The 24,251-nt window shown below is 42.0% G+C and overlaps 1 protein-coding gene across 1 annotated transcript in view; it reads left to right on the top strand.

The window, feature by feature from the left end:
- The window catches only part of SHROOM2 (shroom family member 2), a 125,854-nt gene that overhangs the window by 60,021 nt on the left and 41,582 nt on the right, over window positions 1–24,251 (top strand). Inside the window, exon 3 of the mRNA XM_065658673.1 lies at window positions 19,909–20,040. Coding sequence (XP_065514745.1) covers window positions 19,909–20,040 — 132 coding nt within the window. The remainder of the gene's footprint in view (window positions 1–19,908; window positions 20,041–24,251) is intronic.

Genomic DNA, 24,251 nt, shown 5'->3' on the forward strand with positions numbered 1-24,251 from the left:
CAGATTATAAACACTAATTTTAAAAATGTTTTATTATCCTATCCTTTAGAGGAATTCTGATAAATCATGGCAAAAACTGAAGTAAGAGGATGACATCAGGAGTTTAATGCTATCTAGCCATCGAAAGGTAGCGAATCTGCACAAAATAAGGATGAGGGTAAAGTATTTGTGTAGCTTGTATAATATATCATAAATCCCAAGATCAACACTTTTATTTTAGGCATCCAGATGCGCCTGTCTAGTTCCCCAAGGCAGAGCGAAGAAAAACCGTTTCAGAATATGAAAGTTTTATCATGGTCATCTATTGTGAATTTAGCAGGCTGGAAGATTTAATTACTCATACAACTTAATACCTCATTGTTGACAGTGCATATCTTATTTATAAATGAAATTGCTGTTCCATCCTGCTCAAGCCTGTACAGTTGGGCTGAGGTACAAGGAAAACCGGAGCTAACTCTGATGGTGAAATCCTACTTTGCCCAAGTTAATGACTGAACTCTTTAAGGGCACTAAGACTTGATAATTTATTTGCAGTTATTTGTTTTCGCAGGCCAAAGCAGGGCATTTTGCAGGTCTTTTTTTTTTGTTTGTTTTTTGTTTTTTAAACGTGAAATGCGACTTACTCTAGGTTGTGGGGTAGGAAGGAGCCGCTCTGCTGTGCTGCCACAAGGTAATGCTCCTTCCAGCATGGCTGTTTTACCAGAGGCACTGCTGACCGTGGTGTGTCATTGCTGTGTGCTCCATTTTCAGACATGGGGTGACTGGCAGATGGAGGTCAGACCCATTGGTTACCTGACACATGGGAAAAGAAAGCAAAGAGCAATGCTACAGACTCTATAGGTCTTGCTATGGTTGAGAACAAGACAGAAGAGAATCCTGTAGATCTGTGTGTGAATTCTGGCAGGTGAGAATAGGCATTTGAGGTTGGCTATGCTTCTTTGCTAAAATGGTAGGGAATTGAACAGATACTTGTCTTCAAAATACTGGTTCAATTTGCCATTCTAAGACATCTGAATATCTATAGGTTGCTTTTATTACTTCGTTTCTATCTTTTAGAGCTGCTCCCTCCCCCAAAAGTCCATAAGTTAAGGAGATGGTTATATTTTTGTTGTTGTTGTTGTCACATTCTAGGTCAGTTCTTTTTTAGGGATACTTTTTGGGTGTCACTTCCTTTTATGATAAGATACTAGAAGCTGAAAATGCAAAACCAGGAACTCCTCATGTTTTGCATGGGAAAAAAAATGCTACAGTTCCATTTGCTGCATCCAGAAAAATAGGCTGCTGTTGTTGTTAAAATTTGTCAGCACTTTTCTTAGAAAGGTAAGAAGGGAGTACAAGATATTCACATACTCAGTGCATAGAGACCAAAAACAAACAGCAAAGCCAGAGTTTTGATGTCTTAGCTCATTGCATTGAGTTTTAGTGAATTACGAACATTCAAAAAAAAAAAAAGAAAGAAACAAAAGGTGATATCAGAAAACAACCTGTTAATTTCAGGTGTCTCGGTTGGAGTGAGTCATTTTAAAGGTGCCTAAAATCCAAAAACTGCTGAGTAATTTCCCTTGGTAAACAAAGAACAATGAACATGTCTCAAAGTCCATGTTCGAAAATGAAGACACCCAGAATCTCTCCTGACTTCTGAAGATCACAGTTGTAGCAATTAAATGTCTGAGGAGTTCTTTAAAATGTGCAGATAAGACTGCCTGACCACAACAGATGCATTTTTATTTCTTTTTATTGTGAATAGCTTCACCTAGTATGTTGTTTTCCCTGTGAATCCTTTGCTGATAGCGCTCTCTTGTGGCTATTATTTTAATTAAATAACTTAAAAAGAATTTCAAAAACAAGTATATAATTTAGAGGTTTCTGCCCTAGAATGCACACAGTCTCTTTCAGATAAGCCTTCCTAAATCAAATGTGGTAATTATGCAGGAAGGTCAGTCGAGACAAAAGCACCCCAATTGTGCTTCTCAGAAGGTCTTGAAGGGGGCACGGGTATTAAGCGTTCAGGTTTTTAACCATTTTTCATCTTTGTATTTTTGGCAAAAAGCTGTATCCCTGAGGAAGGGCAGGTAAGAGGCTTGGGGAGGACTGAAGTCAGCAGCCGGAGTCGGGTGAAGCGGGTACAGGGACGGGACCTTCGGCCGCGGCTGGAAGGCACACGCTGCTTTTCCTGTGGTGCTGCTGCTCTCGGTGATGAGCGAATTACTCCCCACAACTTGGGTTATTAAAACAAACTAAAAAATGATCTGGGAAACCTTTCCAAGTGAAAAAGGTATGGGTGTTCTTTATGAAAGCTTTTTACCCTGAATCGCTGTTTTCTGATTCCAGGGATGGGAGAGGAGAAAGTGGAGGGGGTAACTCTTGCCCTGTTCTGTTTTCAAATTTCAAAGCTATTAGCTGGTGGTTTTTTTATTCAGTAAGGAGGTAAAGCCTTCTGGAAGCTCAGATTGTGAAGTTCAGGGGTTTCCTTTGAACTAGGAACATACAGTTTCCTCTTTTAAGAGAAGAGCAGTTATATTAATGAAGCATTGTTAGGTACTACATAGACTAAAGCTCATCGGGATTACAAATCCAGTGTCATAGCTTTATAAGCACGTCTTCATTAATACCAAGTATGTGAAGTTGCCTGTAGACTCCTTTTCCTTCTACACTGTAATCCAACTGCAACTAGAATAATGATCCCAGGTTATTTACTTGGTTGCACTCTCTTGGAGAGAGGCAGGTTTACGCTTGAGATAAGGCCTTGAGGAGGGGGAGTCTTTGCCCTCAAAATACTTGACTGAAAAGTCTCTGTTTGATAGACTGAAATATTTGTGTGTGGCATTTGTCTTGTCACCCACCTTCTCTGATCTTCGAATCTTATGTGTATAATAAGCACAGTAATAAATAATCCCAGTCCTTTCAGGGATATTTTTAAACTGTCAACTAGTCTTTTATAAATGCCGTCCTCACAATTATGAGACTGTTTATTTTCAGCAAATGTGTAGTGCCATGCCCAGCAGTCCTTGTAGTGAAGGTAAGATGAGCTTGCTTTGTCTGTTTGCTGTTCTGGCTGCAGTCTAACAGGACAGATCATCAGTGTCTGATTGCAGATTAAGACTGGAAAAAAGGTTTTAAGGCCAAATTGAAAATCCTATTAGCCAAGTATATCTTGAGGTTCAAGTTTTCTTCTTCTTTAAAATTAAGGAGATACTTGCTTTTCCTTTTTTTTTTTTTTTTTTTTACCACTGTACCAATGTAATTCTAATACTTTTTCAGACAGTGGATTCAGTAGAGCTCACTCTATGCAATTCATCATTCTGTTATGTAGAGTGAAGATGGACTTACTGTGGGAAATTCAGAAAAAAAGTTTTTTCCACTTGGTTTTACTTCTCTGTTTTGCCACGTCAGTCACCAAGTATAGAATAGTGTTTGTCAGCTGAACTTTGCACCCTAATTCGCATAACAATAACTCCACATTAAAAAAAATCTTTCAGAAACAATGTTAGAAAAGTGACATATCAAATGAAAGTCTTTCCCTGGACTGAGCGTGCATATGCGCACACATGCATGTGTGTTAATGTTGATAAGTAACGGATTACGGCAGCCTACCTTTATTCAGGCTATTTCCAAAAATACCTCATTATACTAGCTTGAACATGTGTGAGAAATTAATACTGTCACCCTTGTATGAAGCGCAGCCATTTTTTTGTTAGAATATTGCTGTATGGCTGGGAAAGTTTTAGCCATACACCCTCTAACTTGCAGCAAGTTCACACAGCGGAGCCATTGGACTTCTTTACAATTGTGTCATTCTGCCATATGCTTTCTTATTATGTCTAGTCATATGCTAAATTTATTACTAACACCCAAATATGCCTGCATAAAATAATACCGCTCTTTGCCCCTTTGCCAACCTCCTCCTCACTCCTGAAGTTTGAGGATTTCTGTAAATCCACGGTACTTCCAGCATGTCTTTTGTGACTATAAGCACATCCTACTTTGACCTGTGAAAAGCCGCTCATTTTTCATATGCGGGTCAGTCTGTTGGTAAGGATGCTGCGGTGCAGTCAGCTTCTCATGGCACTCAGTCTGCTGTGCACAGAACCAGTAAAAATGTATTGCGTGTTTAGTGTGGTAAGTCAGTGAACCTAAGGAAAAACTGGTCTCTGCCCATAGGCTAGTAACATAAGAAGAGAGTTTCTCCTCATTCTCCTGGGCTGATGCTTAAAGATACAGCAGAACTTATCTTTTTCATTTTCCCCCAGATAAACCCTGTGCAGCCTGTTACTGTGCCCTTTACATCCTCAGGTACGCCTATGATCAGCAACTGCAGGAAGCTTACGTGTGCAAATCTGGCCAGCGGCAGGGGATTAGTGGTGTGGAATAAAGCTTATTTTTTTGGAAAAGGTTAATAAAATAAATTGTCTTTTTTAAGAATTCCCCAGAATTTGTAACATCAGTCTCCCTGGGGGATGGAAGGATGTACTTGCCACTCTTCTCTGTAGGTGATGATTTCCAGTACCTGACTACAGAGGTTATTTATTTCTAGGGATATCACAAGCTGGCCCTCTTTTGGGGGAAGTGCTGCTCCCTGAAAAGACTGGCTGGTTGTTTTTAATGTATAGGAAAAACATCTGTAACTCTCAAATGCTATTGACAGCCCATCAGATCTTAAGAGGCCCAGGATGTTCTGGAGATTTTCTTTTAGCTTAGCTCCTAGAGCAGATTTGTCATCTCATAGGTGACATTAACTTTTCAATGTAGTGCCCCAGACTGGTCTGTTCACCTGTGTGTTTACTTAGAGGATTGCAAAAGGAAAGGATGAAACAGCTGAAAAAAAAAAAATTCAGCACTGTAATCTCAATGTATTTTCCAGCTGCCACGTCAAATACAACTTCAAATTAAAAATAAAAATCCCCGCTCCCTCCTCCTCTAGGAACAGTCCTCTGGTTTCATTTTTTGGGCTTTGCTCAACTCTTCGCCGCCGAGCTCTGCAGGCAGTGTTCACCAGAGTCGGTCAGTGGAGTTGCTGGTCTGACTAATCAAAACTGCTCCTGCCTCTTAGTGGGGAGCAGTAACAAGGCTCCTTTGTGAGTCTAATTATATCCCCTAATCTGGCCCAGCGGTGCGGATTAGTGCAGGAGGAGGACGGACGGGCGGGCGGTCGCAGAGGGTTGCGGGGTCCCATGCTCTGCTCCACCAGCATCATCTGCGTTTGCTGGGGACAGAGCCCAGGTGGGTGCCACCCTGCACCCCACGCCTGTCCGCAGCTGGGGCCTCATCACTTCTCTCGTGGCCTGGTCCCGCTCCTTGCCGTGGGGGCTCACCTGCCAGCCAGGAGCCGTGCCTGGTCCCCAGGAAAGGGATCTGGGGAGGAGGCGCTGCCCGGCGCAGTGCCCGGGTAGGTGCTACGGCCGTGCTGGAGCTGGAGGTTCCTGCCAGGCTGGCCAGGAGGCAGGACACCGGCTCCGCAGCAGCTCCAGCAGCTCCTCGCCCCTAAGGCCCATTGCTGGGGTGAGCAAGTGCTGTGGGTGCTTTTATCTTTGCTTTTTTGTACCTTATGAACTTGTCCATGGAGGCGGGGGGAGGGAGGGGAAAGCCATGCAGGGTTGTCTCAAGTATATCTGATTAAAATTTCATAGTAGGATTGTTGAAGTGGAGTCAGCAGGTGTGGAAGAAGGGAGGTGACTTCGAGAAGAGTATTTTGCAGTTTGCTTGCCAGTTTGCCTCCTGTTTCTGCCGCAGACCTGGCTTCAGTGTGCTTTCTATTGCTGAGCAAAGCCACTCATCTCCCAGCGGTGCCGTGCCTTGGGCTGGTTTGCAGTTACTGCTCTCTGAGAGGTCTGCAACTAGTTTTACTGAGCCGCTTTCTTCATCCCAGGATGTGTCATCAGGGCAAATGGGGTAGCAGAGTTAGTCTGTTAGTGGAACTTAAAGTGTCAAGGCCTGGGAGTTTTTCATTCTTGAGCTTTTATTGGTGTGAAGAGAAAATTCAGTGGGAAAAAGTTTCTCAGGCTGTGAACAGTTTGCTGACATGTGCAGAGGTTGCACAAAGGATGCCAGGGGATTTTTACGGAACAGTGCAAGAGGAAACAAGTATGCTGATAAACATGTGAGACCAAAATTGTACCTCCCTGTAAATCCACAGAGGGGTCATGAGATTTCTTCTTGGGAAGGAGAGGAATATGAAGTAATGAGCAAACTGAAAAAAAAATCATTTAAATACACTTGTTTCGTGCAGTTCGCGGAAGCGAGGGAGGGTGTTAAATGATAAATTTGGCAGAGGAGGATTTTTTTTTCTCACTGCCAGGCAGTTGCTGCTTCCTGCTCTTCAAGAACATATGCTGTGAAGGTGGGGTGTCAGAGCAGCACGGGCTCAGGATGTGTTTCTGTCTCTATCTGCTTAGTGGTGACCAGACACAGCAGCCAGTTCCATTAGAGAAATCCTTAATCTAGCGAGGCTACTGGAGCTTCCCTCGAGTGTCAGCTGCTCAGATAGGAATTGCCTGTTGTATTGGTGGGACGAGATCCCAGAAGAGTTACGATCAACTTCTGTGGGTTCCTGGTTTATAATAAAGCATAATAATACATAGCAGAATGTTGGCATGTAAAACACATCACATGTTTCTGCTGACCTCACTGAACTTCAAGTAAAGCTATAAAATATTAGACTTTCATTAATCACGTGGAGCTCGTGTAGTATTCAGTGTGTCTCTTTCAGTGATCTTTTTATGTATGAAAGACATCTTTTCTGTTCCTTGAGGCTGTTTAAACTTCTGTGAGGGAGCTCTGTACCACCCTAACACTAGTGTTAAAACACAATTTTGTTTTCCAGCTGAACAAGACTAAGTCTAGTACATAAATGCAACCAGATAAGTATTCAGTGTTAGAGCCATGTTCACTGCTCCAGCTTTAAAAATAGTGACATAGGCACAACTTGCATGTGAATATATAGTATCATTATTTGTTGTGAGATTGTCCATAGATACCTTGCATCAGGATCCATACCTTGGTTTATGCAGGCAGAGTGCACGGGTGAATTCAGTTATTAAATTAGTCTCTTCAGAGGGATGCTGATAGCCCCTGTGTTTTTTTAGCACACAAGCTTTAGCAGCAGGAATAACTACTTGTGAATATTACTAATAGCTAGAGCTTTTTTTCCTGTCTATTGTCATCCATTGTAACTGATCTGACCTCGAAAAATCATTGAAGTAGTTTCTGATTTGTTTTCTTTGTATCCAAGCACGTTTCAACTTGCAGTTTTTTAGTTTTATTTTTGCCAGATTTACTTTCTTGTAAAACTTACTCTTGGTGATAATTAGGGTAACTAAAGATTAAGATCTGAAGGAGTGGTCTGAGGCGGGCTGGAAGAGGAATAACCTATTGAAGATTTGTGGTATTATTGCTGTGAAGTGATTCTGTGATTGGACCTGGATTTCAGGTCTAATGAGGTGAAATTGGGTGTGTATCTTGGCACATTCAGCTTCTGCAAAAGAAGCCTAAAAGCCTGCAAGAACATTATCCACTAAACAAAATCAGCTCTGCTCTGGGAATCCCAGATATCAGAGTTGTCTGGTCAAGACTTTTAAACTTCCAACTCTTAAATGGTTTTAAGTGTTCTAAGGCTGCCACACATCTGCTCAAAATAAGGCCTGTATTGTTCCTGGGGTATCTAAATAAAGGGAAACAGCATTGTTGCAGTTAATAGGTTAAGTAGGAGTTTATTTTTTTGATCAGCATAAACTTACTGAAGACTTGAGCATGTTGACACAGTGGCTGGACTGGAGCGGGTTCTTCACATGGACCAGTGGCTCTGGGAACTGCTGCCTTAAGGGGCTGAACCACAGGGGTGGCACAGGGGATGATGCCTTGTTCATGTCCACTGCTGATTCTCTGAGTCGGGATGAGCTGGCTATCACAGGTGAATCTTTGGCAGAGGTATTGCCAGTTCAATATCCCCAATATCAATAATGGCTGGGGGATGAAGGGATTGAGAGCAGCCCTGCAGAGAAAGACTTGGAGGTACTGGTGGATGAAAGATTGGACATGAGCTGGCAATGTGCACTTGCAGCCCAGAGGCCAGTTGTATCTTGGAACGTGGGCAGCAGGTGGAGGGAGGTGATTTTGCCCCACTACTCTGCTCTGGTGAGACCCCACCTGGAGTCCTGTGTCCAGCTCTGGAGTCCTCAGTGAGGGAAAGACATGGACCTGTTAGAGAGGGGCCAGAGTAGGCCACAGAAATGATCAGAAGGATGGAACACCTCTTCTGTGAGGATAGGCTGAGAGAGTTGGGGTTTTTTCAGCCTGGAGGAACCAAAGGCTCTGGCGAGACCTTATTGGTGGCCTTTCAGTACTTAAAAGGGGCTTATGAGAAAGATGAGGACAGACTTTTTAGCAGGGCATGTTGCGACAGGACAAGGGGTAATGGTTTTAAACTAAAGGAGGGGAGATTCAGGCCAGGCATGAGGAAGAAATTTTTCACAATGAGGGTGGTGAAACACTGTCCCAGGTTGCCCAGAGAGGTGGTGGATGCCCCATCCCTGGAGACATTCCAGGCCAGGCTGGACGGGGCTCTGAGCAACCTGATCTAGTTGAAGATGTCCCTGCTTGTTGCAGGGGGTTGGACTAGCTGACCTTTGAAGGTCCCTTCCAATCTAAACTATTCTATAATTCTGTGATATCCTTGCATTAATTGCATTTCATTTTCATGAACTCTTATTTCATGTGTACATTTCTGGAAGAGTCTCAACATTATTGAGAGGAGTGAAGAAATTAAGCCCTGTATTTTCAGGATTCAGACATACCTTTCCATTTCTGTGTGTGTGATGGAGGGAGGAAGGTTCAGGCAGGAGTGGAGACACAGACGAGTCTGTGCATCCTGTAGGTACAGTACTGTGTGCAGGGATTAAAGGGATCCATCTTCGCCAGGCGCAGCTGCTAGTCCCCTTGCAACAGGAGGAAGAGTATCACTGTCTCTGGATGACCCTGATACTCCATATGAGAGACAGTGCAGGGGAAGAAAGGTCATTCTTATCCATGCATGCTTCTATGGCCATCTCCTGTATCTTAGTCTTGCTCGACCACTGTGTGATACGGATCGGCACTGTCTTGTAGTAGGGAGGATTGACGTTGGGGTCCAGCTCTATGTCTGACAATAAAATGTCAGGAGATGAAGCAGGACGTAGAGCCAGCCTCAGCAGAGGAGACAGCTTCTTTCACTTGCCTCTGTGCAGCCCCCAGCTTTGCTCTAGGGACAGCAGGTGGTGGCTTTGCCTTTCTCAGAGTAAGCACAGACCTGCAGCCCCACCAACTGGTAGGAGCTCTGGTTGACAGCAGTGACAACATTGTACCTGCCCATGAAGATCCCCTCTACTTCAGTGAGGAATCTCTACACAAAATGTTGGAGAGATTTGGCCTGGATTAATACAGGCATAGCAGGAGAGGAACTCATGCTGCAAGAAGTTGAGGGAAAATATCTGCCCTTTGCCAATGGAGAAATTGTAGATGTATGCGTAAGTGTTTCAAATTGTACTGCTTGTTATTATAATGCTGTTACAGCTGCAGTCAGCAGTTGGAGATTAAGAAGGGGATATATAACAATTAGCTTCTCCACCTGAAACTTGGACTGCCCTTGGGACATTAAGGAGGGAGAGGTTACCTCAGGGTGATTGTGCAACTCCAACCACCTTACACCTCGGGCTTCCAACACGTTAAGGCAGCTGAGATTTCACGCCCAAATTATGAGTTCTGTAATGTGCCAAAGCTCTAATGTCTGTTTTAATCTGAAAATAGTTATTATGACAATAAAAATCCTTTTTTAAACCGTGCCATATATCACAGTGATTTACAGTTGCATAGCTATCTTCACATGCTACATTCAGTGGAAGCACTAGAAATTTTTGCTACACTTGTATGTGTAGTCCAGAAGGAGCTCCTCCAGAAGAGGATTTGCTCCCTCCCCACCTTCCTTTTATTTTTCTTTTATGCAGCACTTTTTCCTTTCAAATCTCTGTTGTCCTTCTGAGATTGAGGTGCCTCAAGGGAAAGTTTCTGCATAAAAAGCTTATTGAGGTCTTTATTAATGTGGAAAATATTGTAATTTTTCTACACTATTGCACTCATCTTTTGTCTCAGTCGTGGCTAAGCTGGAACAAATGGCTCCTGGATGCTGTATTACGTGGCTAGTATTTGGAAGATTACTTGAGAATCCCAAGTGCAGTGAGAATAGGCTGAAAAGCAATGTTTGAATACTTAGCAAATGCAAGCTCTTAAATAGATGAGCAAAAATACTTCGTGTGGGCCTGTTGAGTTGGTTCTACTTCTTATTCCAATGTTTTTTCTGGCTACAAAGGACTATATCATTGGTAATTGAGACCTGCTGTATTATTCGAAATATTTATTTAATTAAATACCATTCCTGCAGTGCATCTGCTTTAGCCGTTCCTTTTCGTGAACAATTTTACTGCATAATGTATCTTCAAGGTTGCATTATCCTCTGCGTTTCTATGCCACCACTACCAGCATGGTTTCAACAGAAATTTAGAAAAAGCTTTTGGGTGGGGAAGTCTAAATTGGGCCACAAGTTCATAATTCTGTATGAATTCCTTTACTGGTCCTGTTGGCTGATATTATTTTCAGTATTCCTTCTCTTAGGTCTTGCTGAACCCAAGTCACTTCTGCTGCTGTATTTGGGGGGAAAAAAGGTTTCAGAATAGCCATAGGAAGGCCAGAATTTGAGTGTTGCTCTTACATGGAAATAGTTGGAGGTTTGAGTTAGAATACTGATCCAGACGTTCAAGAAACAGGGAACTGAGTTGTCCTTGGTTGGTCTTGTCATGTCGGGACACCCTTATCTTCTTTTCAGTGTGGGGGTGATTTCGATATTATGGCTTCAGTCTGGACAAGACGGGTAGCAATCATTCCCTGAAGAAAAGAGAAGCTGTTTGTGGCCAGTTTGCACCAGTTTTAGATTAGGAATAAGATGGTTTGTTATTAGGAGTTGGTATTGCTGCACCCTCTGTGTTGACACAGCTTCCGTGTCTCAAAAGCTGGCTAAATAATTCCCAACTTAAGGAAGGACTGGTACTGGCTTTTATTTTTATGCATGGCAATTTATGGTTATGGTGTTGTGTATGCAGAGGTCATTTAAATGTTGAAAAGAGCTGAGTATGGTAGGGCTGTCGTAGATTTGTCATAGAGCGCCCAGGCTGCTAATGACTGGTTTTTTTCATTAAAATTCTTTTCTTTATTTTTAATTTCTCTACATGGGTTTCAGCGTTGCTTGAGACCACCAACTGTTCTCTCTCTCAACTGTTCATCTTCTGCAGTGTGTGTGTCTGTGCACGTTACGTGCACTGTCTTGGATGTCTGGATTTTTCTGCCTGTGGCCAATCCAGCTGTCATCGGACCAAGGGGATGTAGCAGCAGGGCTCAGCTGCCTGAGGTCGGAAAGGAGCTTTTTTCATACACCAGGCTGATTAGTTTTCATCAGTGGTTCACCCCATTCCGGTGAAGTATGTCACAGGGGATTTTGCCAAGAGAATAGATGCTAAAATGCAAAGAGTGTTGGTTGTGACAAACGGGTGTGTGCTGCTGTTAATGAAGAGAAGCAGAATCTTGAAATAAAAACTCTGGCATGGCTGGAGTGTTGCCAGTAGTACTTTGAATTTATGTATGCCAGCCCTCACGTGTTTATTTTGGGAAAGAGTGCGCAGTTGACAAGCTAACAGTAATGTTGCTGTTGATGATTTCTGATACTACAAGCTTCACCTTTGAATTCATTTTCCTAGGCTATTGAACTGGCATACTAGTTTTTTAAATCTCACATAAGCAGTATTTTATCAATAATGATGTGAAAGCATTTACATTTAATATTCAACAGATACCTAATATAACAACCTTCAACGAATTTTCATCCCAAATAAAGTTCCATTCAGATATTTTTTTAAATTCAGGGAGTAAGCGTGAAAGAGAGATGGTCTGTGGTGTTTTTATAAAGCTCAAAATAGATCTGCTTTCCTGGATAGACAGTGTGAATGCTGGCATAGAGCATACTTTAGAAAAAGCACTTAAATTGCTGCTGTCTGGGCTCAGGACAGCAGAAAGTTTGGACATCCAGGGCTGCATCTGAGTGGAAGGCAGTAGGACAACCTTACAAAAAGGGAACCAAGCAGTTCAGTCTGTGATGCTCTAGAAGGAAGCAGGGAGAGAAATTCAGAAGTGGACTGTGGGTCACGTTTCACTAGGGCTTCGGTGTATTGGGAAGACAAAAAAAAGTCATTGAAGTGCAAAACCGTCAACCTGGAAAGAGAAGTTGTGGGCATATTTTGAAAAGCCCAAGAAGTGACTTTGCATATATGTATAGATATATATACGCACACATCTATATGTATATATCGTATGTGTATATCTATACATATATGTGTGTGTATATATATAACTTTAAAAAATCATCCATATTGGTTATGAATGACAGTGAAGGTTTACTTCAAAATATATTGTGGGAACTTTTTAATTTGGGGGGGGGTCCTTTGATATGGGATTGTTGCATGAACATTTTCAGGGGACTTTCTGTGGTTTTCTTCCTTGTCATATTCTTTCACACATATATACCACCACCCCTTCCTTTCTCCATTTTCAAAGAAATAAGGAACAAATGAAGTGGGAGAGTAACTGTTCAGGAGAAGTGTTCAACCTCAAGTTTGGATGTCTCGCCTTCTAGAATGACTTTTACCTATTGCTTGTTTTTCTGTTGCATCCAAAGATACAGATAGGTATGTGGGAGGCAGGAAAACACTGAAAATGGCAAGAAGGAGGGGATTATATTGCACTTAATCTAGAGCTTCTTTATGGTATGGATATCAACCATTTGAGCCTAGATTAGGATAACTCATGGTTGTATTGAATTATTGAGAGTCATGCAAGAAGCTGTTCACATTCCTTATATAGCTTTGCTGCTGGACCTTAGTCTTTTGCCAAATTGTGGATATTTTATTCCTATATTACCCTGGCAGATAGATCTGCCAGCGGTGACTAAATTAACGGGAAGTAATGTGAATTCTATGACTGCGCCTGATGTCTTCGTCTGCAGAGGGCAGCATTCTGTAGAAAGGAATGTTGTTTGTCTATTTGAACAGAGGATGAGGAAAAAAAAAGGAAGATATTTTGACCAAATAAGTGCTCATTCAAAAAAAAAATTTTTTCAGATAATGATTTTATCTTTTTTTATTTTTAGAACAACAACAAAAAAGTTCTACTGTTCTACTTGTGAGTTCCCAGGTTAGGCAGTTGGGTGAGGTCTTCACAATCTGCAAGGAAAAATATATTTAACTAATTTTGGAAGGAAAACCAGTGACATTGTTATTTCTTATTATTATTTGAGGCCCTTGTGGGTCACTACAGCTTCATGGTGGTTTTCAGCTTCCTTTCCCACCCTCCATGGATTCAGAAGACTTAAAATATCTGAATAAATGTTTTCATAAATAGAATAAGTGAATTGGTAGTTTATTTACAGTGTCTTTTTGCATATTCATTTAATTGTATTATATATTGGTCTTCTAGTGTATTTTAATCCATTGAGCACAAGATTAGTGAAAAAAAAATACATGGCTTGGAAGGATTTTTTTTTTCTTCCCCCTAGCACATACAGATTTAAAAAATATTTGTTAACTAAGTGTTAGTATGTCTGGCCTGGTGTTACTTTAAAGGAGGTGAGGTGCGAAAGCTGGGGACTACAGAGTCATTTAGGATTTTTAAAGGGACAAGCAAGGGCACCTGTGCTGTCACTACAAATCCTTGACATTTTCTCTACATGGAATAAAAACCAATGGCTTGCTGAGGAGATCTCCAAGTCTGACCTCCCTGTAGTTCCTTCTTTGGCTGGCTTGGGCCAACACTGTGCATAACTGGCCATCTTAACAATGTACGAGAGGAATTATTTTTCCGTAGGACAAACAACTGCAGCATGAATTGGCTTATTTGGCTTTGAAACAATCCGAGGGCACCTTGTGAGACGTGCCGTTCCATGCGTGCTGTGTCCGAGTGTGCTTCTTGTTTGAGAATGCCGATGAGCTCTGGTTTTGACCTTTAAGCACGTGTAGGTTTCCATTCCATCTCAGTGCTGCAGCCATTCTGCGTTTCCTTGACGTCTAGGCAGCGCAGTCTTGTAGCCATTTACCTTACACTGGAATAGGGACAAATTCGTCATTATAGTTGAGGTTTAAAATAGTTTGGAGCTCCCGCTGCCACTGCAAAAGTGTAAACTTGGGCTGTTTTTAAGAAACAAAGCACTACTGAAAAGTCTGAGGTGCATCTTGGTGAATGGACAGAGAACTTATTTTGATAGGTGCTGTTCAGTTTAACTGCATTGACTGGTTCCCGAATTCTAGGCCTTGCAGGGAATTGTACGTTGAAACACGTGGACTGTGCCGTGGAACAGTGGCCTGCAGCTTTGCATCCAAGAATGGTCTGTAGAAACTGAAGTGACTGAAAACTGAATACATTTTTTTTAAAGCAACTTTAATGTAACCGCTACAACAATTTTAACTCAGAAAATTAGTGCTGACAGCACGCAACAGTTCTTTGCAGATACAGCTCAGTTCTGACTGAGGCCACTGCCTCATCCTTCCTTTTAAATTAGAAAAACTGGGAATTTGTGTGTAAACCCAGGTTTTATTTCCTGGTGCAGCTGATGCAGATGAGCAGCAGGAAGCATTGCGTTTGCAATGACTGCCATCGAATGCCCACTTCTGGTTAGGTGTGCTATAGGGAGCTCTGACTATAAATAATTACTACTGATCAGTGGTGGTGCCGTGAATTCTGCAGTCCGAGAGCTGCAGCTGCCAGAGGAAAAACAATAATAATAATAATAATAATAATAATACAACAGCCAACAGCGCTACTGTACTGTCGTGCCGTGTGTTTCAGGGTCACAGCAGAGCATTGCACCACGGTAATGTCCTGAGGAAGGACTAATTGTCATGAGTAACAAAAACAGTAAAACAAGCGGGAGAGCCGCCGTGGTTTGTGGAGGGCGGGGCGGGGCCGGCGCGGCGCTGGAGGCGGCCGGCAGGGGGCGGTGGCGGGGCGGGAACGTCGAGCTGCCTCGATGAGCGCGGGGGGACCGGGCGGGGCCGGGCTGCTTGCGGACCGGAGGGGAGTCTCGGTCCCTTCCTCCGCCCTTCCCGCTGACAAGCTCAGCTGTCTTGGAGAATTATTTACATGTAACGTGAAAAGCAATAATAAGGATCAATATATTTCGGGCAGCGTAGAGGCATGAAATAGCGCAAGACAGCTGTTACAAAGGGAAGTGGAGCATCTTTCTTGTGAGGAGAGACTGAGGGGGCTGGGTCTGTTCAGCCTGGAGAGGGGAAGGCTGAGAGGGGATGTTATCGAAGTTTATAAATATCTCGGGAGTGGATGTCAAGAGGATGGGACCAGACTCTTCTCAGTGGCGTCCAACCATAGGGTGAGGGGCAGCGGGCACAGACTGAAGCACAGGAGGTTTCATCTGCACGTAGGGAGAAACTTCTTTACTCTGAGGGTGCCAGAGCCCTGGAACAGGCTGCCCAGAGAGGTTGTGGAGTCTCCTTCTCCGGAGACATTCAAACCCGCCTGGACACATTCCTGTGCGATCTGCTCTGGGTGAACCTGCTTTAGCAGGTGGGTTGGACTGGATGATCTCCAGAGGTCCCTTCCAACCCCAACCACTCTGTGATTCTATGAAGTGCCTCCTGGGCAGTCCTGGTTAAAATACCACATCAGTGTGACTCTTGGTTCATTTTCACATTTCCAAAGTTTTACCTGAAAAATCGCTGGAGGAATTGTTCATTACCTCACTCTTGAGATGGGTCAGAGTGTCTTCGTGTGGCTACGTCAGCCCTGCTTGTATGAAAAATACTCCTTTGAGCTAAAGAGAGGGAGGGGACCAGTAACAAGATGACTGACAGCCTGTTTTCTGTCTCAGAAATACTGTGCAGCTTCTGTCATGTGTAGCTGCCGCTACTCACAATGAAATATTTGCAGCCTTACATGTGACCCAGCGGTCAGGCCTTCTGTCCTTGTTCATTCTGCAGAGGGCTGGAACGAAACATTAACAGGCAAATAAGTCCCAGTGATTGCTTTCCACCTGCTTGCAGGTCCCCAGAGCCACTTGTCCTCCTTTCGCTTTGGGACTCCAAGAGCAAAAAGCCTGTATGTGGTAGGGTTACCATAAGGGTGCTCTTTGGTAGATGGGAATAGAACAGAAATTCTGTTGGGGGCAGGAGAAATACATGCCTCTGTATCTGCTGGTCTTTTTTCTGAATGGTACCTACAGGAATTAAGAATGTGCCAGAAAACAGATGCACGGCTCATATTTGTTGATATTTCTGTTGTATACTGAGGTAGTTCCGTTATTTTATTCAGTTTTCTGTCTACTTTTCATTTTTAAGATATATTTCTGGCTTTTGTTCTTGTTTACAGATAAATCTGCTTGTCCACTTAAATTATTTTTCTCTCTTGGTCAAAGAAGTACATTTTCTCTCTCCTCCCTGAGCCTGCCATATCCAGTCAACATCCTCAGTATTGCTGCAGCAATCTAAGCCAGTATCTCTAATCCCTATAGCCTGTGAAATTCAGAATGTCTTTCTTAATGACTTCTAAGCAGTAACTATAAAAAGGACCGATTTATTCTGAAAAACTGGATTGGAAAGCTTATTTTATTGCTAAAGTATTTGCACACATATGTCATTGAGACCACTATCTAGCAGCTTGCTTTATAGTCAGTAGAAATTGTTTTCTTCCCTTTGTATCATATCTTCAAAGCTCATCAGCATTTTCCTCCCAGCAGCTTTTGTAAATGCACTGGTAGAAAGACACTCTCGGTGAAATGCTTTTATTAATGCTTCCATTAATGCTAGAGGTTTTCTGGGTTGTAGGTTCAGATGATCTCATTCTGTCATTCAGAATTAATACAGAGGCATTACATTAGAATATACATGCTCAGCTTCCAGCATCTTTAGTTGCCTGTAAAATATTCCTGTTTTGAGACTTTTAATCTTTTCTTTCCAGTCCTTCTACCTATTTGTGCTGAGTTTTGGAATCAATAGTCATGCCGTGCTCTGTTTATTGTTAGAAAAAATTGTTTCTTGAAGTACAGGAAATAGTAAATATAATTAAATGGTGAAAATCTAGCGGAAAGCATTGTCGACTATGCACAGTAAATTAATGTTTAATCACGTTGTGGACTTCAATGAAAGCGAGCATCTGTGTGATTCGATCCTCCGGGTATTTCACCAGCATTTTTAGGCTGTGCAGACTATTCTGTCTAAAAAAAAAAAAAAAAAGTACCTCTTAAAAACATACATGTGTCCACAAATACAAAAAATGAAACAGAACTTGTAAGTTCTTGTCCACTTGTGCATCACATCACAGCTCAATCCAGTCTGTTCCTCCCCTTGCTTGGCCGCTCAGGAAGATGAAAGTGGTGGTGGATATTGTAGCACAGAAAATGCCATCTGAAAATGATGTTCATGTTGCAAGAAGCTATCTTATGAAGATCTTGAGAAGTTCCATGAGGTACAGTACTGACTTTAGAAGTGCATCCCTTCTGTTCCTTCCCAGTGATTGAATTCCTCTACCATTTGCCAAACCCATAGCAAACCATCTCAGAAGTCTTCTTTCCCAACCTTGTTTCCTCATACTCCGAATATACCTTGTATTTTGTTAGTTTTCTAGTCTTGTGTTTCCTTAGTGGTGCATCATAGAAAAGTAATTGTCTCATAATAGATAAACCTTTTTGCTGAATTGATGCCTAGGTGGTCTATTGAATTTGTCTAAATATAGGTATTCATGGTTTGTCGAGCTGGTATTGATACCATTAGATGTGAGCTCTGGGGGGAAAAACTCTTCAATGTTCTGTGCAGCTGAACAGTGGAACAAATTTTTTTCCATATCTGCACACGGGCTTGGGGCCCTTGGAGTACACAAGGACTGTCTGGAGCCCAGCATCGCGTGGCTGAGCAGAATCTTTTGCGCTTGTTTACACCGAGAGTATTTGGGCTTCTCCACCAACTCTCTGAATTTCGTATTCTACCAAGAAAGAACAACACAGTGATGCTCTGCTTAGCTGTTTTCTCTTTTGTCATGCTGAGAAGAGTAGGCTTTTGTTTATGGAAACAATTACTTCTTTTTTTTAGTGACAGTAATGATGCTACACTTCTCAGTGAAATTACAGCTTCCCTGTAGAATTATTATTCTCCTTTTGTAGTCCTGCATGCAGAGTTTGGAAAGGCAATTCATCATGGAATTCATCAGATCTTCCTGAATGTACTGCAAAAAGCCATGTACTCAAATTTGACCTGTTTTGAAGATACTGGGTTTATAATGAACTTCAGTTTTCTTCTCTCAGTCCAGTGGTTGTTTGATAACCCAAATTTATAAAAAGGAGGAATGAGTGAAAAAACTTAGAACTGCCTTTAGAGTTCAAGTTCAAAATAGGGAACACTTTCTCAGCTTAGCAAATTATTTAACCTTGCAGTAATAAACTTCATAAATACATAAGTGCAATACATAAGTGCATTAAAAAGCCCCTCAAGAACTAAGGTCCTGCAAGCCTTTGTTTTCAGACTGTGGCTTAGAAAGATGCGGTTTGTCTCATGTTATACCTTGTCTAATGTTGCCCACAGAGGTGGTAGGTTGCCCGGAGAGGTGGTAGATGCCCCATCTCTGGAGACATTCCAGGCCAGGCTGGACGGGGCTCTGAGCAACCTGATCTGGTTGAAGATGTCCCTGCTCATTGCAGGGGGTTGGACTAGATGAGCTTTGAAGGTCCCTTCCAACCCAAACTGTTCTGTGATTCTGAATTTTAAATTACACTTCGAAGATGAGCCAAAGAGAAGGGCAGGATGAATTACCTTCAGTAAGTTCCTGCTTTGTTCCCGGGTGACTGAGAGGGTCTAGACAAATGACTCACGCTCAGCACCTGCTCACTGAAACAGAAGTAGCCGAATTCCACCCAGAAGGCTTATTGACATTGAGGGAAAAGAATGCACTTATTTAATGAGTGCCAAGAGGTGTTAGAAGCAGTAAGGTCCTTAGAAGGAAGTGCAAGCTGTTGTTACTAATTCCTGAACAGAAGGAAGGGGCAGAGGAGTGTAGAGCAGTTTTTCAGAAAGGTTTACAAGGTACAAAGCTCTAACAACTTCTTGTACTTCTTAGAAGGGATGTCTTTGTTTACATAAGCATGCAAATTTGGAGATGATATCCAAGTAGATATCTGGGGACTTTGAGTTGCTGAACTGTTTTTGAGGTGTGTTTAAAAAAAAAAAAAAAAAATCCAAAACAAACACAAACCAGGGCTGCATACCTGGGGTGCCAAATATTTCAAGAGCTGAAGCAGAACTTGGCTGGAGTTAAAATTATTAGTTGTATCACTCTTACTAACTTGTATGAAACAATGCGCGTGGCTTTAATCCTTCCCGTCATTAACTCTTTTCTTCCCACCTCCTCCCATAAGCACATACCTACAGTAAAACCCTGCCAAAGCCCTACTGTACCGTTGACATGTTTTAAAAGAGTCATAAGTCTCAGTATTACCTCTAACTGTTAAAGCTCTGGGTATGTGTCAGGTAGTTTAAAATTTGTTTGCTTTTCTCCACCCCTCATAAAAACCACCCCACCCCCAAAATCAACAAATAAAGCAAGCACAGGCCTTGGAGAGCATTGAGGTTTCACTGTATTTCAAACATTTTAAAGGAATGCTGGTGTCTTTTCAAAACTGGCATGCATGTAGAAAGTTGTCTCATTTGCTGTCATTTAAAGTCATTGTGCCTCTGCCCCATGTGTATAGCACTTAACTACTGCCCTGGTAGATTTTTTTTTTTCTGCATGTCACTTTACTGAACTGTTTGCATTAAACTAACATGTTCTAACTCTCATTTTCAGAAGAAATGACCTAGCCTGCAGGCCTCACTCCTGGCATGCGACCAAATTTACAGAAAGTCAACCTGAGACGGCCACGTCACACCTTTCCTCCTCCAGTGCCTGCGCTTCCTGGCATTCGCGCTACCATGCAAGGTGAGTCTCTGTTTAAATTTCATGCATTCAGCTCCAACAGCAAGACAATAATAATGTAGGTCATACGCTGAGTGTTTTTTAAAACCATGAATGCAGAATGATTGTATTACATGTCTTTAGTGTTGCCTGTGCTTGAAGGGGGAGCGTGGGAAGTTTGACATATGGATGAGTCTATTTCAGAAACAGTATGTGATATGTGCGTGTGATTGAAAGGTAAGGAACGAGCTTTAAAGGCACTCAAAAGGTTGTTTCTTGCACTGCATTTCCTTTCAGTGTCCACTGGTAAAGTCCTAAACCTTTGTGAGAGAAAAGAAACCAAAATTAACATACTTGAAGTGAAATAGTAAAGGGAGAAGAAATTGAAAAATACTGTTTCAGGCTATTAAAAAGTATTTTCCTAAAGGAAGGGTGCAGAATGTTTTCCTGTTAGACTTTAAGGTATTACTGGTCTTATTACTTAAACTGTCTTTCTGTAATCTGATCTTCCCTACAGCTGTGCTCTTGCTGGTGCAGAGAGGTAATAAGACCAAGGATTTTCAGTTCCTGTTTAAAGCACCTTACTATTTGTTAGGTCTCATTCAGCACTAGGGGAGAGAGGCTGGCACCCATGCAGTTCTAGTTGTGCCTGGTTGTGTCTGGTTACAGGTTCTTGTTTGTTTCCTGCTCATAGGTGACATTCTTCAGCATTTTCACAAGAGTTTTTTGGTTTGTGTTGTATTTTTTTTTTAATTTTGTTGCTTTTTCTTCTCCATTCCCATTGGACCATAGTTAAGATGAGCATTAAAGAAAATTGGTCTGGTACACCATCCCAGTTTGGAAAGTAGGCTTGTGTTTTCTATACTTACTGCTGTACATTCCCTGTCGTTACTTCTTGATGTTAATTTATCATGGTAGTTAAAAAAGAAGAATATTGATACATGAAGATTTTATTTTTCATGTCACTTTTACAGTAATTTTTACAGCATTTGTTTTCTTTAGAAGCTCTCTAGTGTTCTTAAAAAAACTTGCTCTCTGCCCTTGAATAAAGTAGGAATGTTGACATTTAGACAGAAAGGGTTTTAAAATGCATTTTGTAGTACTTCATTTGCGGAAGTGTTAGCACATTATATTTCTCAAATCCTCAATTATAATTGCTGCTGCTTTACACTGATTTACCGAGTTTGTATTTAAATTTAATACAGGTGAACTGAATAAGATTTCTATTGTAGATTTGAAGGCAGTAAAAGTCTGTGTACATAGAAACAAAATGCAGAAATTTCTAAAAACTTTTATAGAGTCCTTGGTAGCAATCCTAACTTGAGTAATTTCTACTTTTGGTCCCGAGTCTTCTGCTGGAGCTATAAATCAGTGTATGCTTCCTGTTCTTCCTGATGGTTGTCCTTGTACCTTGTGAAAGTAAAATACTACAAGGCATATGTCTCAAAGTGTGATGTGATAGGAGATGGGTGAATCACTATTTTTAAAAAACAAAGAAAAAATTGGTTCAAGGCCAGCTTGAAATGAGCTTTGGGCGGAAATTATGGGGAAGGGGAACAGAGCAATCTTCTCCCTCTTCTCCCCTCACATGTCAGAAATAGCAACAACTGCTGGTAGACATCAATATTAACAAAAAGGGCAAATTTTGCTTTCTCAGATGCTGCTGAAAGATTTAGTGGCTTTAGTACAGTCTAATACCAGGGTTCCCAGGGCGTGCCATCCCGATCCCCTTGGCTGCCTGCGCTGCCCACTTGGAAGGTGATGTATTTGGGAGATCCGTCTGTCCTGGTGTCTGTTGCCTAAGATGGTTTCAGAAGCAGAGTTGTATTTGAAGGCCCAGCATTCCCAGACTGACAGCCCAAGGATTTGGGTATTTTGAGGATCCCAGTTGCAGAGTGGGGGTTCTTTGGGCTTGCTCGTCTGCAAAAAGAGAAGGTGAGCAGCTTCAGAGATTCCCCACTTTCAAAGTGCGATTCACAAAGCCAGGAAGCACCATGCACTCTAAGTCAAGCATCAAGCTGAAGGGGATGCACAGCAATCAGTAGCTGAAAGCAGCAGTATGCAAGAAGATAACAGAAATAGCCCCAGGAGGGTATGTTTCTGGAATTTCTTGTCCTTCCTTGAGCTAAGCATCTGAGATTGGTATTCACAGCCTAAAATCTCTTCTGAGTGTCCCTGCCTGCATTCCCTGTGTGATTGCAAAAACTAAATGGCTTGCAAAACATGGAGACTTCAATCAAGGGAGAGAAGCTTTTGCTCTCTTCTGAGCAGGATATACCTGGATTTTGTGCATTTGAGGTCTGGGGTGCAGCTGGACAAAACAATCTTGGAAAAATGGCCTTACTACCTAGGTAGATACTAGATTAAACTGAGGGTGATTTGATTTGGTTTGGGTTGGGCATTTCATTTTTGGTAGGGTTGGTTTGTTTGTTTGGATTTTTTTGTTGTTTTGTTTTTCTGTGGGTTTTTTGCTTGTTTTGGTTTTGTGGGGGGGTTGTTGGTTGGTTGGTTTGGATTTTTTGGTTTTGGGGGGGTGGGTTGGTTGGTTGGTTTGGTTTGTTGTTGTTTTGGTTTTTGTTTTGATGGGAATTTTTTGCCAGCCTACTGAATTTGGACCTTTGAGAAGCCAATCTCTCTGCAGCCACTGTATATGTATTTTTTTAATCATATGACTTTCATTCAAAAACCGTAAGCTATCTTGGGTTAGCACAAGGTCTAGGTGCCTCTCATGCAAGGCTAGAGAGCTAGACCTTGCAAACTTTTGGTGCCTTAATTTCCCACTGTGAGTCTTTTGCTGCCTTTTTCACAGAAGTCAAACCTTAACAGCACGGATGCAGACTTTTTCCTTAGCCCACCCTAGACTGCGGATGAGTGCACTTTTCCAGGAGGTGTGGATATGAACTGTCTTAAGCTGCTGAAAGTTTAGACCCTGCATTATCTTCCAGTAGGATATACTGTAATAGAAGACCTTATTTTTTTCCCTCTTTTATGCCCCTGGGTGTGCAGTTCAAACCAACAACCTCCTTTGCTTCGTTCTGGCTTTGACAGGTGTAGGTGTGAGGCAAGTATGCCTTCAGAAGGCTGCTTCAACTGAGTTTGGGGGCAAATAGAGTCAGGTACGTCTGGTCTGTAATCCCATGTGGTCTGAATGTGGTCTGATTTGCTGAGATGTCGTTTCTGGGAGGGCCCAGAAGCAGAAATTCATGCCCCAGGGTTGAGGGGGGTGCTTACTGGCCAAAGTGGCCAAGGATGGTGTTTGTAGATTATTCCTGAACTTTACCTGCCAGACTTCAACTGGCAGTGTAGATGTGTTTGTGAATGTTTGTGAATCTACTCTAAAACAGCTATTGAGAGAAGGGTATCCTGGGATGCCAGCTTCAGGCAGAGCAGTGGCTTTTGGACTCTGGTCCTTGTCAGGGTTCATGGGAGGATCACCCTGCAATTAAGGACCATAGGAGGCCATGCTTGGCAGTAGCACTCCATCAGAAACTTTCCTGTCTTTCTTTGAAGATTTTGCTGCATCTGCTGAGTTTCCATTAGGCATTTTCTAGTGAGGCTTTCACTCTTAAGCTGATGATCTCTGCTTCATGTTTGATACCAGCAGATCTACACGAGACTTGTAAATTGAGGCTTTCCTGCACTTCAGTTGATGCCAAGTATCTCCTTAGTGCTGAAGTGGGGGGGAAGTACCAGCAAATCGTAGCAATATCTGGCTTACATTCTTCATTAACAAAAGAGATCCTAATAATGACCAAGACATATTCTAGATGAATCACAGTATCTAACTGAGAAAACAATTAAGACCTTTTTAAGTATTCCGCAAGATGTTTTAAAATGCCGAAAATAATGAAAGAACAAAACACCCACAAGATGAGGCCAATGCTAGTGTATATTGTTAATAAAATACTTCTAGTAAATAAATACGAAGTATACCTTCTCTTATTTTGCATAAATTGCTTTTGACCATGTTGTATAAAAAAGTTACAAAGGCTGTAGTAATAGATGGGGTGGGGGAGAAAGCAGTTCTCATGTTAATACGGAATTCCAAAGAACTGTTTAGTTGACCATTGCAATATTTTTGACCGGGGCGGGGATGGGGGAAGAAAAAGAAAAAGACCCACATGTATATCACTGTATTTTTTATGTGGACTGATCTAATTGCATTGCTAGCTTTCACAGGTTTCCCTACTGTATAAGATTTGATAGATGCTTCATAGAATTATAGCTACAGGGAA

Source organism: Caloenas nicobarica, chromosome 1 (assembly GCF_036013445.1).
Source record: "Caloenas nicobarica isolate bCalNic1 chromosome 1, bCalNic1.hap1, whole genome shotgun sequence".
In the NCBI taxonomy this organism is placed as follows: Eukaryota; Metazoa; Chordata; class Aves; order Columbiformes; family Columbidae; genus Caloenas; species Caloenas nicobarica.